Raw genomic sequence first — 11,596 nt, 5'->3', positions numbered from 1 at the left:
CTAAATTTAACGGACACCGGTCCCCACTTCTAACCACTTACTCCGCCTATTTAACCTTCCTTCCATGCCTCTATTCCTTTTTGTGAATCTCATTTTCAAAATATTTATTCTCCGATCAACTTGTTTCCTTTCTGAGGCGATTTCTTTCCGATTTCTGAGGCGATTTCTTCCCGATATTACTTTTTTGCTTTACGGAGATAAAAATTTCTGAATCTAAAAATCGATCGATATCTGAAAAAGGATTTCTTCTCCGATATCTTAAATTTTTGAGGCGATTTCTTCTCCGTAAAGCGGCTAAAAATTTCTGAGGCGATTTCCTTGTTTTCGTTGTTTCTCCGATTTCCTTGTTTTCATTTGAAAATTTCTGAGGCGATTTCCTTGTTTTCGTTGTTTCTCCGATTTCTGAGGCGATTTCCTTGTTTGCGTTGAAAATTTCTGAGGTGATTTCATTTGAAAAGGATTTCTAAGGTGATTTCCTTGTTTTCGTTGTTTTCTAAGGAGATTTCTTCCGTGACTCTATTCACCACATCGGAAGTTGTTTCTGAAATCTCTTATTCTTATTCTTCCGATATCTTAAATCTTTCTGAAAGTCAGTAAGATATATCTGAAAAAGGATTGGACCGATTGATCGTGGAGCGCGATCGAATAGAAGTTGTTTTTGTTGAAGAGCACGGCAAAATTCAAATCTAGTAAGTTAATTCTGTTGAATTTGTTGTTTTCGTTGTATGCAGTAACAGATCTAGCATTTCAAATGAAATCTGGAGGAAAGAGATGATAGAGATGAGATATGGAGTATTGATCTGTTAATTTTACTGTATTGCCCCGTTAATTTTACAGTATTCATCTATTATTTTACAGTATTCATCTTGCGAAAATCTAGAGGAAATAGATGATAGAGATGCGATATGGAGTATTAATCTGTTAATTTTACAGTATTTCCTTGTTAATTTTACAGTATTCATCTTGTGGAAATCTAGAAGAAAGAGATGATAGAGAGGCGATATGGAGTATTGATCTGTTAATTTTATAGTATTGCCTCGTTAATTTTACAGTATTCATCTTGTCATTTTATAGTATTCATCTTGTGAAAATCTGGAGGAAAGAGATGATAGAAAGGCGATATGGAGTATTGATTTGTTAATTTTACAGTATTTATCTTGTAATTTTACAGTATTCATCTTGTAATTTTACAGTATTCATCTTGTGAAAATCTGAAAGAAAAAGATGATAGAAATGCTTCTTACTCATCCGAACAATATTCAATTGAAAATTCTACTGTGTACAAGATTCAATTTTACAGTTCTGCTGATTCAATTTTACAGTATACAAGATTCAATTGTAAATTTTACTGTGTAGAAGATTCAATTTTACAGTATACAAGATTCAATTGAAAATCTTACAGTATACAAGATTCAATTTTACAGTATACAAGATTCAATTTTACAATATACAATATTCAATTTTACAGTATACAATATTCAATTTTACAGTATACAAGATTCAACCCAGTGTTAATAACCGCTAATAACTAACTCTAACTGCCAATAACTTCCTATAACTGTAATTTTCGAAAGTACAGTTTGAAAGTACATTTATTTTGTCATGTTGTGCAAGTTGCACTCTTTTTCTAATTATCATGGGACCACTTCAAATAGTTGCTGGATGTGTTTGTGATTAAGTGATATATTTTATGTGATATATTGTATAATTATACAGCATGTAGAAGTAATTTTACAGTATTCGCGCAAGTCAAAGCTGTGGACAAATGGTGGACAAAAGGCTGTGGACAATTAGACGCCTCCAAATCGGTTGTTTTGTGAGGTTGGTGAATTTTTTTTTCCCAAATGGTGTGAGAAAAAAAAAGATATGTTATTCCATTTTTGGAAAAAAAAATTACTATACTGAAATTTTTACGGAAGTAAAATGAGTTAAACAAAGCCTTCAATGACGTCTAAACAAAGCTTTTGACATCTAAACAAATATCAATTAGGATATTTTTTTTTACCGAATTTTAATTTGAGATCTGTCACATAGAAAAAATTACATTATTATTAGACGAAAGACTGATTGTTAACATAAAATAAATTTTCTATGAAATCTAAAATGTATTTTGAAAAGGTAATAGAGAGCTGAAATTTGCTAATAAAATTGAGAAAGGGAAAAAAATAAAAACAAACAAGATATTTTGAAAATCAACATATATTTTTTTTCATTTTGGTAGGACAGACCAAATATAGAATATTTTTAAATGATTAAAATTGTATCCGGAAAAATCATTTATCAATATTGTTTTGCAACTGAGACTCTTCCAACTCTCATAATCGGATCCCAAAATTTTGAGCTGAGATCCGAACTTTTCAACAGAATCTACACAAATATTAAAGAATTGTAAATTCTAATTTTAGTCAGATAAATCTGAATTATAATCGGACGGTCCGAATCAAAACTCAAATTTTGAATAGTTTCAGGAGATCCGGACCCTCCCTAAGGTTCCATAATATTTCTATTTAGATCCAGATCGTTGGATTAGAATCCACACTAATATTAAAGAGACACATGCATTCTACCTTAAACCATATTGATCAAGATTCAGACCGGACAGTCCAAATCTAAATAGAAATATCGTTACTCAACAGGATATGGATTCGATCCACAAGAATGAGTTGCATCCGACATCAATTGAATTCAAATTTGAATTTGATGAGTTTCTCTACCATCCGATCCACTTTAAAATCTGTGCACATCACTTGAATATCTGTGCACATTCCTTTCAAAATTCGTCCTGATATTCAGTACGAATCTTAAAGCGGATTTAAGTCCGATGGGCGAACCCAACCATTAAAAACACCTCCGCATACAAGTGCCCAAACAACCTTTTCCGCTCACAGGCTCTCCTTCAATCACAGCCGTCCGGTAAATCACTGGAGCAGATGGTGCGCCACATATAGATTCGCACAAAATATCTATTGTTCATCGAATTCTGATCACCCCAGGTACCTGACTCAAGCAAATTAGAAATACACGGTCCAAGATCGTTCTTTTATCTTGGCACCAATCTCAAAGCACAAATGATACAGACCCCAGTCCTATCCCCGAATAGGCACCGTGTTTGAGTTCATCTGGGCCGTCCGTTTCAATTTGCTTTTTCATCGCGTGGTATGAGAAAACGACACATCACATCACCTTTCGCTTTGCTGAACCTCTCCAAATCCTGTCCCCTTTCTCCTCCTTGCAGTAAAATGGCAAGAACTCACGCTTCCACTTCGATCGAAAATCCGAGATCGAGAACAAAGCGGCAGAGATTGGAAAGAGGCGAGCAATCCAGAGAAGAAACCAGCGATCGCAAAGGTAAAAGGAGAGATGGAGGAAGAGGAGACGAGGGTATTGTCGTCGTTGACAGCGACAATGATATTCGTTCAGGCGCCGACGATGTGATATTGTTGGAAGAACTCCACAAATTGGAAAGAGGCGAGCAATCCAGAGAAGAAACCGGCGATCGCAAAGGTAAAAGGAGAGATGGAGGAAGAGGAGACGAGGGTATTGTCGTCGTTGACAGCGACAATGAAATTCGTTCAGGCGCCGACGATGTGATATTGTTGGAAGAACTCCACAAATTGGAAAGAGGCGAGCAATTCAGAGAAGAAACCAGCGATCGCAAAGGTAAAAGGAAAGAGGAAGGAGGATACGAGGGTATTTTCATCATTGACAGCGACGATGATATGCTCTTGTCGTCGGAAGAACTCCAGATTCAAGAGATTCTCTTCATGACAATGCAATCCGAGACGGAATGGGAGAATCTTCCTTTGGTGACAGAGGAAGATCCAGGTAGCTATCCCCAATTCAAAAGGGTTGTTTAATTTCTATTTACTTAAGTGTGGTTTTACAAGGGTTTTTTTGGTGGTTTGGTGTTTCGGGTTTCAGGTTTAGGGTTTTTCCAACTATATACTCCACCATGTTGTGAGCATTAGGCAAAGTATATAGGTTCTTCAAAGTACAATCAATTAAGTAATTCAAGGAAATAAGAATGCAGCTAAAGAAAGTATTCTATCGAACACCTTCTTGTCAAACTTACATTATCTTGTGAAACACAAATTCAATCCTTTGTTCTCAAAGGACACATGATATTTGTTTCTTTGTTTATATTAATTTCACTATACCAGCATTTATTTGCATTTGTTCTAAGATCACCAATTACATAACATGCTACCACCTGTATACACAAATGATAATTATAGGCTCTGACAAATCAAAACCTGACCCCACTGACCGAAAAGGGAAGCAACCTGCCAAAAGCTATAATAGAGTTGCCCATGCCAAATTCTTTTGTGAAATATGTATGGAGCAGGTCCCGACAATCCAATCTTTTCACATTTACCCCTGCAATCACACATTTTGCAATTCTTGCATTGTAAACTACATCACCTCTAAGCTTGACGGGAGCAATGCCACCATCCCCTGCCCTCACCCGGGTTGCAAATCCGGGTTCCTCGACCCGTTGACCTGCCAACAAATCCTCCCAGCTGACACATTCAACAAATGGGGTCTCGTTCTATGTGAATCCTCTCTAGGTCGTAACAAGTTTTACTGCCCCTTTAAAGATTGCTCTGCTCTCCTGGTAAATGATGAAGGAGGTGAAGAAGTGAGAAATTGTGAGTGCCCGCATTGTAACAGGATGTTTTGTGCCAAGTGTAAAGTGCCTTGGCATGGGGATATGAGTTGTAAAGAGTTTCAAAGGCTTGGTAAGGATGAGAGGGGGCAGGAGGATTTAATGCTCAGAAAATTGGCGAAAGATAAAAGGTGGCAGAGGTGCCCTCAATGCAGGATGTATGTGGAGAAGATTGACGGGTGCATGTTCATGAAATGCAGGTATTGATTTCCTAGTGATTGGTACCATATTGTCTCAAATTAGTTATTTGATACAAGAAGATATCTTAATGGTTGGGTCCAGTATCATTTTACTTTACTGGCATATCAAGAAGTTACCTAACTGGCATATTAAGATCAGCCTTGAACTGTGTATAATTTTACTTCAGGTGTTTTGTTTCTGGTTTATCCAAAATATGACTAAAATTAGTAGAACTTTTTGTCTACAGGAACATGTTATTTGTCAGTACGGGTTTTGGTTGAGATGTGTGCAATATTTGCTGTAACTAGCCAATTTTGTCTCTTAATTTAAAGAATATATGGTTTTTGGTTGAGATGTGTGACATTTTGTTTTTGTGTTGTATTAATTTTGCAGGTGTGGCTACTGCTTCTGCTATGTGTGTGCCACTCCAATGTCAAAAGAAACTCACTATTGCACCACGTGCAAACGCTAACTGAGTTACTAAGGCCTAAATTGCACTACTTGGACTTTTGGAGATCATGTCAACATAGGTGTTGACCTTTTTAATGTTTTTCATTTTGGTTGGTAATGTGCATACAGAGAAATGTTGTGCTTCTCATTTTTTGAGGTAGTAGATGTTATATATGAAATATTGAAATATATAAAGTTGGTCTATTGTCAGAAGTTGTGTTCTTAAGCTCCTTTTTTTCTCTAATCAATGGTGTCAGTGGTTTCCCATTATTGAATTAATTTTCATGCCTTTTTTGTTTTTCGGACGAAATATAATCTTCATGGAGAATCTGATGGGGATTGCTGTAAGTTAGAGAAATAAAGTTACATCATTGGCATTTTGTTCAAGTTGGGATACTGCTTTTAGAACCAACAATAAGTTTTTTATACTTCAATAAATGCCTAAAATCCTTCATGTAAAATAAAAAATTATCTTTCAGTAAAAAACATTTATTTTTTGTGCCTCCATAATAAAAGTGACAGAAGGATTTATAATTATTCTCCTTGTTGTACATATATATTTTTGACTAATCACAGTTTAAGGTCAGAGAAAATATGAACTAACCATCTTTCTTGGTCTACTTGTTGCTAAAATAAAGCACTTTAGTAGCCCTGTGAATTGATAGTTGCAAATGTGTAATATGTTCTGTTTCAGGTCTTGTAATTATGGGCCTTGTTCACACAGGACCTTGCAACTTTCAAAAATTGTTTCCAAGGCTAAACAAATTAAATTTTCTTTTTATAATTTTGTAATGCAGTGTCTCCACGTCAAATTATAAATTAAGAAGAAATAATGTATCGAGGGGTAGTGTGATTGAGGCACATTTCAAGTCATCCAGCCCTGTTTTGGCCATACTATGCTAGAAAGAACAGCTGTTCTGATTTTTTATTTGATCAAACAAGCAAAATGATTTGTGAACCAACACACATTTGCAGCTTAAAAAAAAAAAAAAAAATACAATGAACCGTTAAAACTATGTCTAAAGAAATATCACAGCAAACCTCAGAAAAATGTGATAAACCGTTGTAAAAAAAATGCCTTAACATTTCCTTAACAATGGAAATATTCCAAAACAAATGACAGTTTATTCCTTAGAACAACATTTATCTCCTGTCCAAAAGCACACTGTGCAGGTTGGGGGCAAGTGTAACCAGAGTTTGTTTAAATTGAGCATGGATACTTCTAAATTACCAACAATTTGTATGAAATTGAATGAAAATGAATTGAACATCTCCCACAAACACTTTTCATCATATTCAATGTCAAAATGTAAGCATTCCCTTTTTAGGAATGATGTTGCAAGTAATGTCAAGTAATATTTCCATTCTTCCATGTAATGAAATAAATGCAAAACATACTTAATAGAACACAATTTTTTTCATTATGACAACATCAAAGGGCATTAATTGTGTTAATTAGCCAGGTAAAACTATTGACGTAGTCACACTTCTTTTTCATATATATTTGTAAAATGACAACTATTCAATATGGTAACATAGCATATAAACCAAAAATGCCTTTAACAAAATGGAAGAACTCTAGCATATTGGCATGTACATATAGCATTTTAAACAGCACTAATTAGTAAAAACATAATCAGCGCTTGCATTTTTCACAATAGTGAGTTGCACTAGACATCGGAGTTGCACAAACATAGCAAAAGCAGTTGCCACACCTTTATGAAAGAAAAATTGAAGAAAATTAGTGTTAAAATCAGTGTACTTATATTTGAAATTGCAATATCTATCTCAAAATTGAACTAAGATTAGATGATTTAGATTGGTAATTACATGGATCTCAATCTAACCTATATTTATACAGCTAACACCTCACTAATTTACTTGGTAAATTGGTTGGTTAATTGCACATATACCAAATTCCGAGATAAGAAATTACTTTACAATTCCAGTAAATAAATTCCATCTTAGTTCGGGTAAATTTATGAACAGTAAAACTAAATGCCAAAATAAAAACAAAAATCTTATAATAATAACATATATACCTGCATTTCATGAACGCACACCCATCAATTCTTTCCACATACATCCTGCACTTGGGGCACCTTTGCCACCTTTTATCCTTTGCCATATTTCTAAGCAGTAAATCCTCCCGTCCCCTCTCGTCCTCTCCAAGCCTCTCATACTCCTCACAACTCATATCACCATGCCAAGGCACTTTGCACTTTGCACAAAACATTCTATTGCAATGAGGGCACTCGCTGTTTGTTATCTTTTCACTTTCACCTTCTTCATCAATAAGCAAAGCAGAGCAATCTTTAAACGGGCAGTAGAATTTATTCGGGCCGAGAGATGACTCACACAATGTGAGATTCCACCTTTCGAATGTATCTTTTGGAAGGATGTGTTGGCATGTTTCCGGGTCTAGAAAGGTGGATTCGCAACCCGGTATGGGGCAGGGGATTGTGACGGCATTCTCCTCCGTTTTCACAGTGATGTAGTGGATCATGCAACTAATGCAAAATATGTGGTCACAAGGGTTTATGTTGAAGCCATCGCTTGTTGGTATTAATTCCATGCAAATTGGGCAGTTAAAATTCTCGTGAAGAATTCTAGAGCATTCTCCTTTCTCAGTAATGTAGGAAGCTACGAATTCAACCTGCTGCTTCCCCTTTGGGTCAATCGGTTCAATAATCAGTTCTTCAATCGGTTCTTCAATTGATTCTTCAATTGGGGAATTAGGAAGTATGATGGCCGTGCCAGAATCTATATTGTACATTTTTTTTTTTTTCAAGTAAATCGATAGGTTAATTTATAATTTATACAGGTCGTAATAATTACATGCCATATATTGTATAACAATCAGAAACAAATATAACAAGTATCATAAGTGATATAGTAATATAAAATATCAAAAATTTAAAAAATTTCAATTCAATGCTTTGTGTAAAAATGCTATTTGGGTTTAAACTAAAAGATAAAGGGCCATGCCAGAACCTATTTTGAGCATTAAATTTTCTTCAAGTGCACAGTTATGTTTATAATTTATACATAACTCAATTACATACCAAAAATTCAAAATGTTTTAATGCTTAATTTGGGTAAAAAATGCTATTTGGGTTTTGATTATCCACACAAACCCTCATAACAAAAATTGATTGTGTTGAGTGAGCGATGAATCTATATATACCTTGTGGAGATTCTAAACCCTCGTGCTCGTGCTCCTGGGGTTGGAGGAGAAAGAAGAGAAGCTCTTGCATTTGCACCTCCTCAGCGAGATCATCGGCGTTGGGATTCTCTACAACCTCCATCTCGCCATCTCTGATCACAATAAGCTCGTGCTCTTCTTCATCCATTGCTCTTGCCTCTCGTACTATCTCCATCACGCCAAAATTATTGGCGACACTGCTTACTAACTAAGTCTAAAATGTTATTCGGAAAAAACAAAAACAAAAACAAAAAAAGAGACCGAAGCGTCGGGCATTTAATTAATTAATAGGGAATTCGTATCCTCTGCATTAACTAAAAAAGGAACCTTTTGAGTTAATGCATCTCTACCGTCCGATCAGCTATAAGAATCGTGCGAATTAGATCTGCGCAAATATTAAAGACCACCTATGTTACAGGAATAGGCCGGATGGGCTCGGTTTACAATCAGACGGTCCATATGCATAATCTTTTGATTTAATGCAGACTGTGCCGATTCATTAATAGGTCCATACGTGTCACTTGACCCGACGGTTTATGTGATGAGTCGCTTCGATTTAATGGTTGGGTTGGGTCCGGTTCTCTAACTCAAAATCTGAGTTTAGATTCGAACCATCCGATAAGATTTCTGACAAATAATTCGGCCGAGTTAAAATTGAAGGGGCTGCTTCAATATTCGTGCAAAATCTGATCGGACAGTTCGGATCCGAAATCAAACTTTGGGTTACCTTAAAGATCCGAAATCGAGTTGGGTCAATTGAACTGTGACTATTGGTTAATTGGGTCGTTTTGGTTAGGAAGAGAGAATGGAGGATTAGACCAAGTTGCAAAAAAAAAAAAAAAAAAAAAAACATGATAAATAAATTTTAAAATATTATATATTTTGGTTGTCCTACCAAAAGGAAATTTAATTATACAATTTAGGTATGAATATGTCCGAATTTTTTATTAATAGAAATTAGAAAAAAAATTAAAACAAAAGATAGACAAGATGCCAGATCTCCTCAGATTAGAATTACTAAATTCAAACTGTTTCTTTAACCTGATACAAAACTCAAGACGGACCACCTTTATTTTTAATAGACACCATATTCTTTTTTGATTCGTCTGAAACTAAATCCAGACCGTTCTTTACTCATCGTACGTCTAATTTAGATACCTTAGGTAATAAGGCTTCATTAACTTTATAAAGTCTGTACATGGCCTTGACTCATTGTACCCCTCCACTTTCACTTCTCTTTCCACTGATCCAATGAAATCAATATGGACAGTTAATCTTTTATTAAATATAATGGAGCATCTGATAATGCAATGGTACGCTTTTATCTTTTAGATGTCACTCCGCTGCTCTTTAAATATGAGAGTGGAATTATGTTATTCAAAATCTAATTGTTGATTTTTTTATGTACGAATCTCAACATAGACAAACGGTCAGATTTAGAATAATATAATCCTGCTCTCCTATTTGGAGAGCAGCAGAGTTGGCTCCTTATCTTTTAAGAATGTTCATGGCAGCCACAATATGCATTATTCTTTCAAAAGTATCAAGTGTGAAAAGGCCAGTTGCATTATATTCCAAAATTTGTGCTAACTCTACTTTAATACCAATTCAAATTGAAAAAAAAGAAGAAGAAAAAAGGTTAACTGGAGTTAGGGGCGGAGTCAGGATATAGATCTAGCATATATGGTGGGACAAAATTTTTATATATTTTATGAGAAAAAATTTCGAAATAGTGGTATATTTTGGAGAAACATTTTCGGAGCATGAAAAATTTCATAATTTTTTGAGTCTTAAGTATATTTTTATAATTTTGTTTGACAAAAGTATAAAAATGAAATCATTTTTTTCTTTTTTCTTTTTTAAATTGAGCACTAGAGGCGGATGCAGGATTTTTACCAAGATAAGACAAAAATATATCCAATAAGATTCAAATAATTAATCGGGTTTAAACCCATTAGTTAATTGCGTACTAGATAAAAAATGATAAAAAAAAACAAAAATAGTATTCTTTTAAATAATAAAAAATAACAAAAAACAACAACAAAAAAATCATTGTTAGCAGTTTCATTTCTATTTTTAAAAATATTGAAGTCTTTCAAAAGCATTTTATATGAGAAAATTAGCAGTTACTATTCTTTAAAAAGTAAAATTTTACAACTACAACTCTTTCAAAAATGCATCTATTTTGCGATTAGTGGCTATTTTCAATTTGACAACTGTGTTACAATTGCTAATCAATTGCATTGATGAAGATGCTCTTACTTTCTTAAATATTTTAATCTAGTAATTCTTTTTTAGAAACATTATATTGACGTATCTTTTTTATTTTTAATACCATTAGATAAATATTTCAACCATATTTTTTTTCCACCAATCTTCAGAAAACGACTAAACTAATAATTTTTACGCCTACGGTCTTTCCAACATTTGAATACTACATATGATTTAGATAGCGTCATTTAAAATCTTAATTAAAGAATTAAATTAGATTTGTCAAGAATTTTGAAGACTATATGTATTTGAAATATCCTTGAAAATGAGTAGCCATATAAAAATTTATGAGTAGAACTAGGGTGTTCTTAAGCTCACCAAAGTGTTTGGTGAGTTTAACTCCAAAACTCATCAAATCAGTTTCAAATGACGAATCTGAACCGTTAGAACCTGTCTACCTTATGAGTGATGCATCTACATGTGAAAATTTTAAACATTCGAATTAATTTAGTATAAAATCAATCGGTCAAAATTAGAAGGTTAATAAATTAATTTTAGTGCATTCATTTTTTAAACATTTTTTGACCGCTTGACTTCATACTAAATTAATTCGAATGTTTAAAATATTTACATGTAGATACATCACTCATAAAGTATGTGGATTTCAACGGTTTGAATTCGTCATTTGAAACCAATTTAATGGGTTTTGAAGTTAAGCTCTCCAAAAAACACCCTAGTTCTGCTCAAAATTTATATTGTGGATACTTAGTATTATTCCTAATTAATCTGCACCAATAAAAGAAAAGAGCGTAAACATTTTAAAATTTGAGAATCAATATTCAAATTTTAGATGTCGAAACTTGGAGAACATAAATAGGGGATTT

At 34.0% G+C, this 11,596-nt stretch overlaps 2 protein-coding genes across 3 annotated transcripts; one reads left to right on the top strand and one right to left on the bottom strand.

The window, feature by feature from the left end:
- Nucleotides 1–3,186: 3,186 nt before the first annotated feature.
- Nucleotides 3,187–5,509, top strand: LOC144545985 (uncharacterized). The gene is made up of 3 exons (XM_078294535.1): nt 3,187–3,825; nt 4,236–4,866; nt 5,240–5,509. The coding sequence occupies exons 1-3, from the start codon at nt 3,240–3,242 to the stop codon at nt 5,316–5,318; spliced, it is 1,296 nt and encodes a 431-aa protein (XP_078150661.1). The 5' UTR covers nt 3,187–3,239; the 3' UTR covers nt 5,319–5,509.
- Nucleotides 5,510–6,761: 1,252 nt separating this feature from the next.
- Nucleotides 6,762–8,716, bottom strand: LOC144546000 (E3 ubiquitin-protein ligase RSL1-like). Of its 2 annotated transcripts, none has more exons than XM_078294550.1 (3): nt 8,484–8,716; nt 7,339–8,017; nt 6,762–7,011 (listed from the first exon to the last, which is right to left on the bottom strand). In XM_078294550.1, exons 1-3 carry the CDS (start codon nt 8,674–8,676, stop codon nt 6,933–6,935), a joined length of 951 nt encoding a protein of 316 aa, XP_078150676.1. In that variant the 5' UTR covers nt 8,677–8,716; the 3' UTR covers nt 6,762–6,932. The 2 variants fall into 2 exon arrangements, with proteins under 2 accessions (XP_078150676.1, XP_078150675.1); XM_078294549.1 differs by having other exon boundaries at nt 6,763–7,011; nt 7,339–8,059.
- Between the last annotated feature and the right edge of the window lie 2,880 nt (nt 8,717–11,596).

This window comes from Carex rostrata, chromosome 28, assembly GCF_964058835.1.
Source record: "Carex rostrata chromosome 28, lpCarRost1.2, whole genome shotgun sequence".
NCBI lineage: Eukaryota > Viridiplantae > Streptophyta > Magnoliopsida > Poales > Cyperaceae > Carex > Carex rostrata.
The sequence above is the reverse complement of the archived record's forward strand: the minus strand, read 5'-3'. Positions and strand labels throughout refer to the sequence as shown.

Bases quoted from the DNA above. Each gene is read 5' to 3' on its own strand.
- LOC144545985 (XM_078294535.1), top strand. From the start codon at position 3,240: ATGGCAAGAACTCACGCTTCCACTTCGATCGAAAATCCGAGATCGAGA. The intron at 3,826-4,235 runs GTAGCTATCCCC...TGATAATTATAG, and splicing joins GGTGACAGAGGAAGATCCAG to GCTCTGACAAATCAAAACCT. The intron at 4,867-5,239 runs GTATTGATTTCC...TTAATTTTGCAG, and splicing joins TGCATGTTCATGAAATGCAG to GTGTGGCTACTGCTTCTGCT.
- LOC144546000 (XM_078294549.1), bottom strand. From the start codon at position 8,676: ATGGAGATAGTACGAGAGGCAAGAGCAATGGATGAAGAAGAGCACGAG. The intron at 8,060-8,483 runs GTATATATAGAT...TGTACAATATAG, and splicing joins GGGTTTAGAATCTCCACAAG to ATTCTGGCACGGCCATCATA. The intron at 7,012-7,338 runs GTATATATGTTA...TCTTTCATAAAG, and splicing joins TGTGCGTTCATGAAATGCAG to GTGTGGCAACTGCTTTTGCT.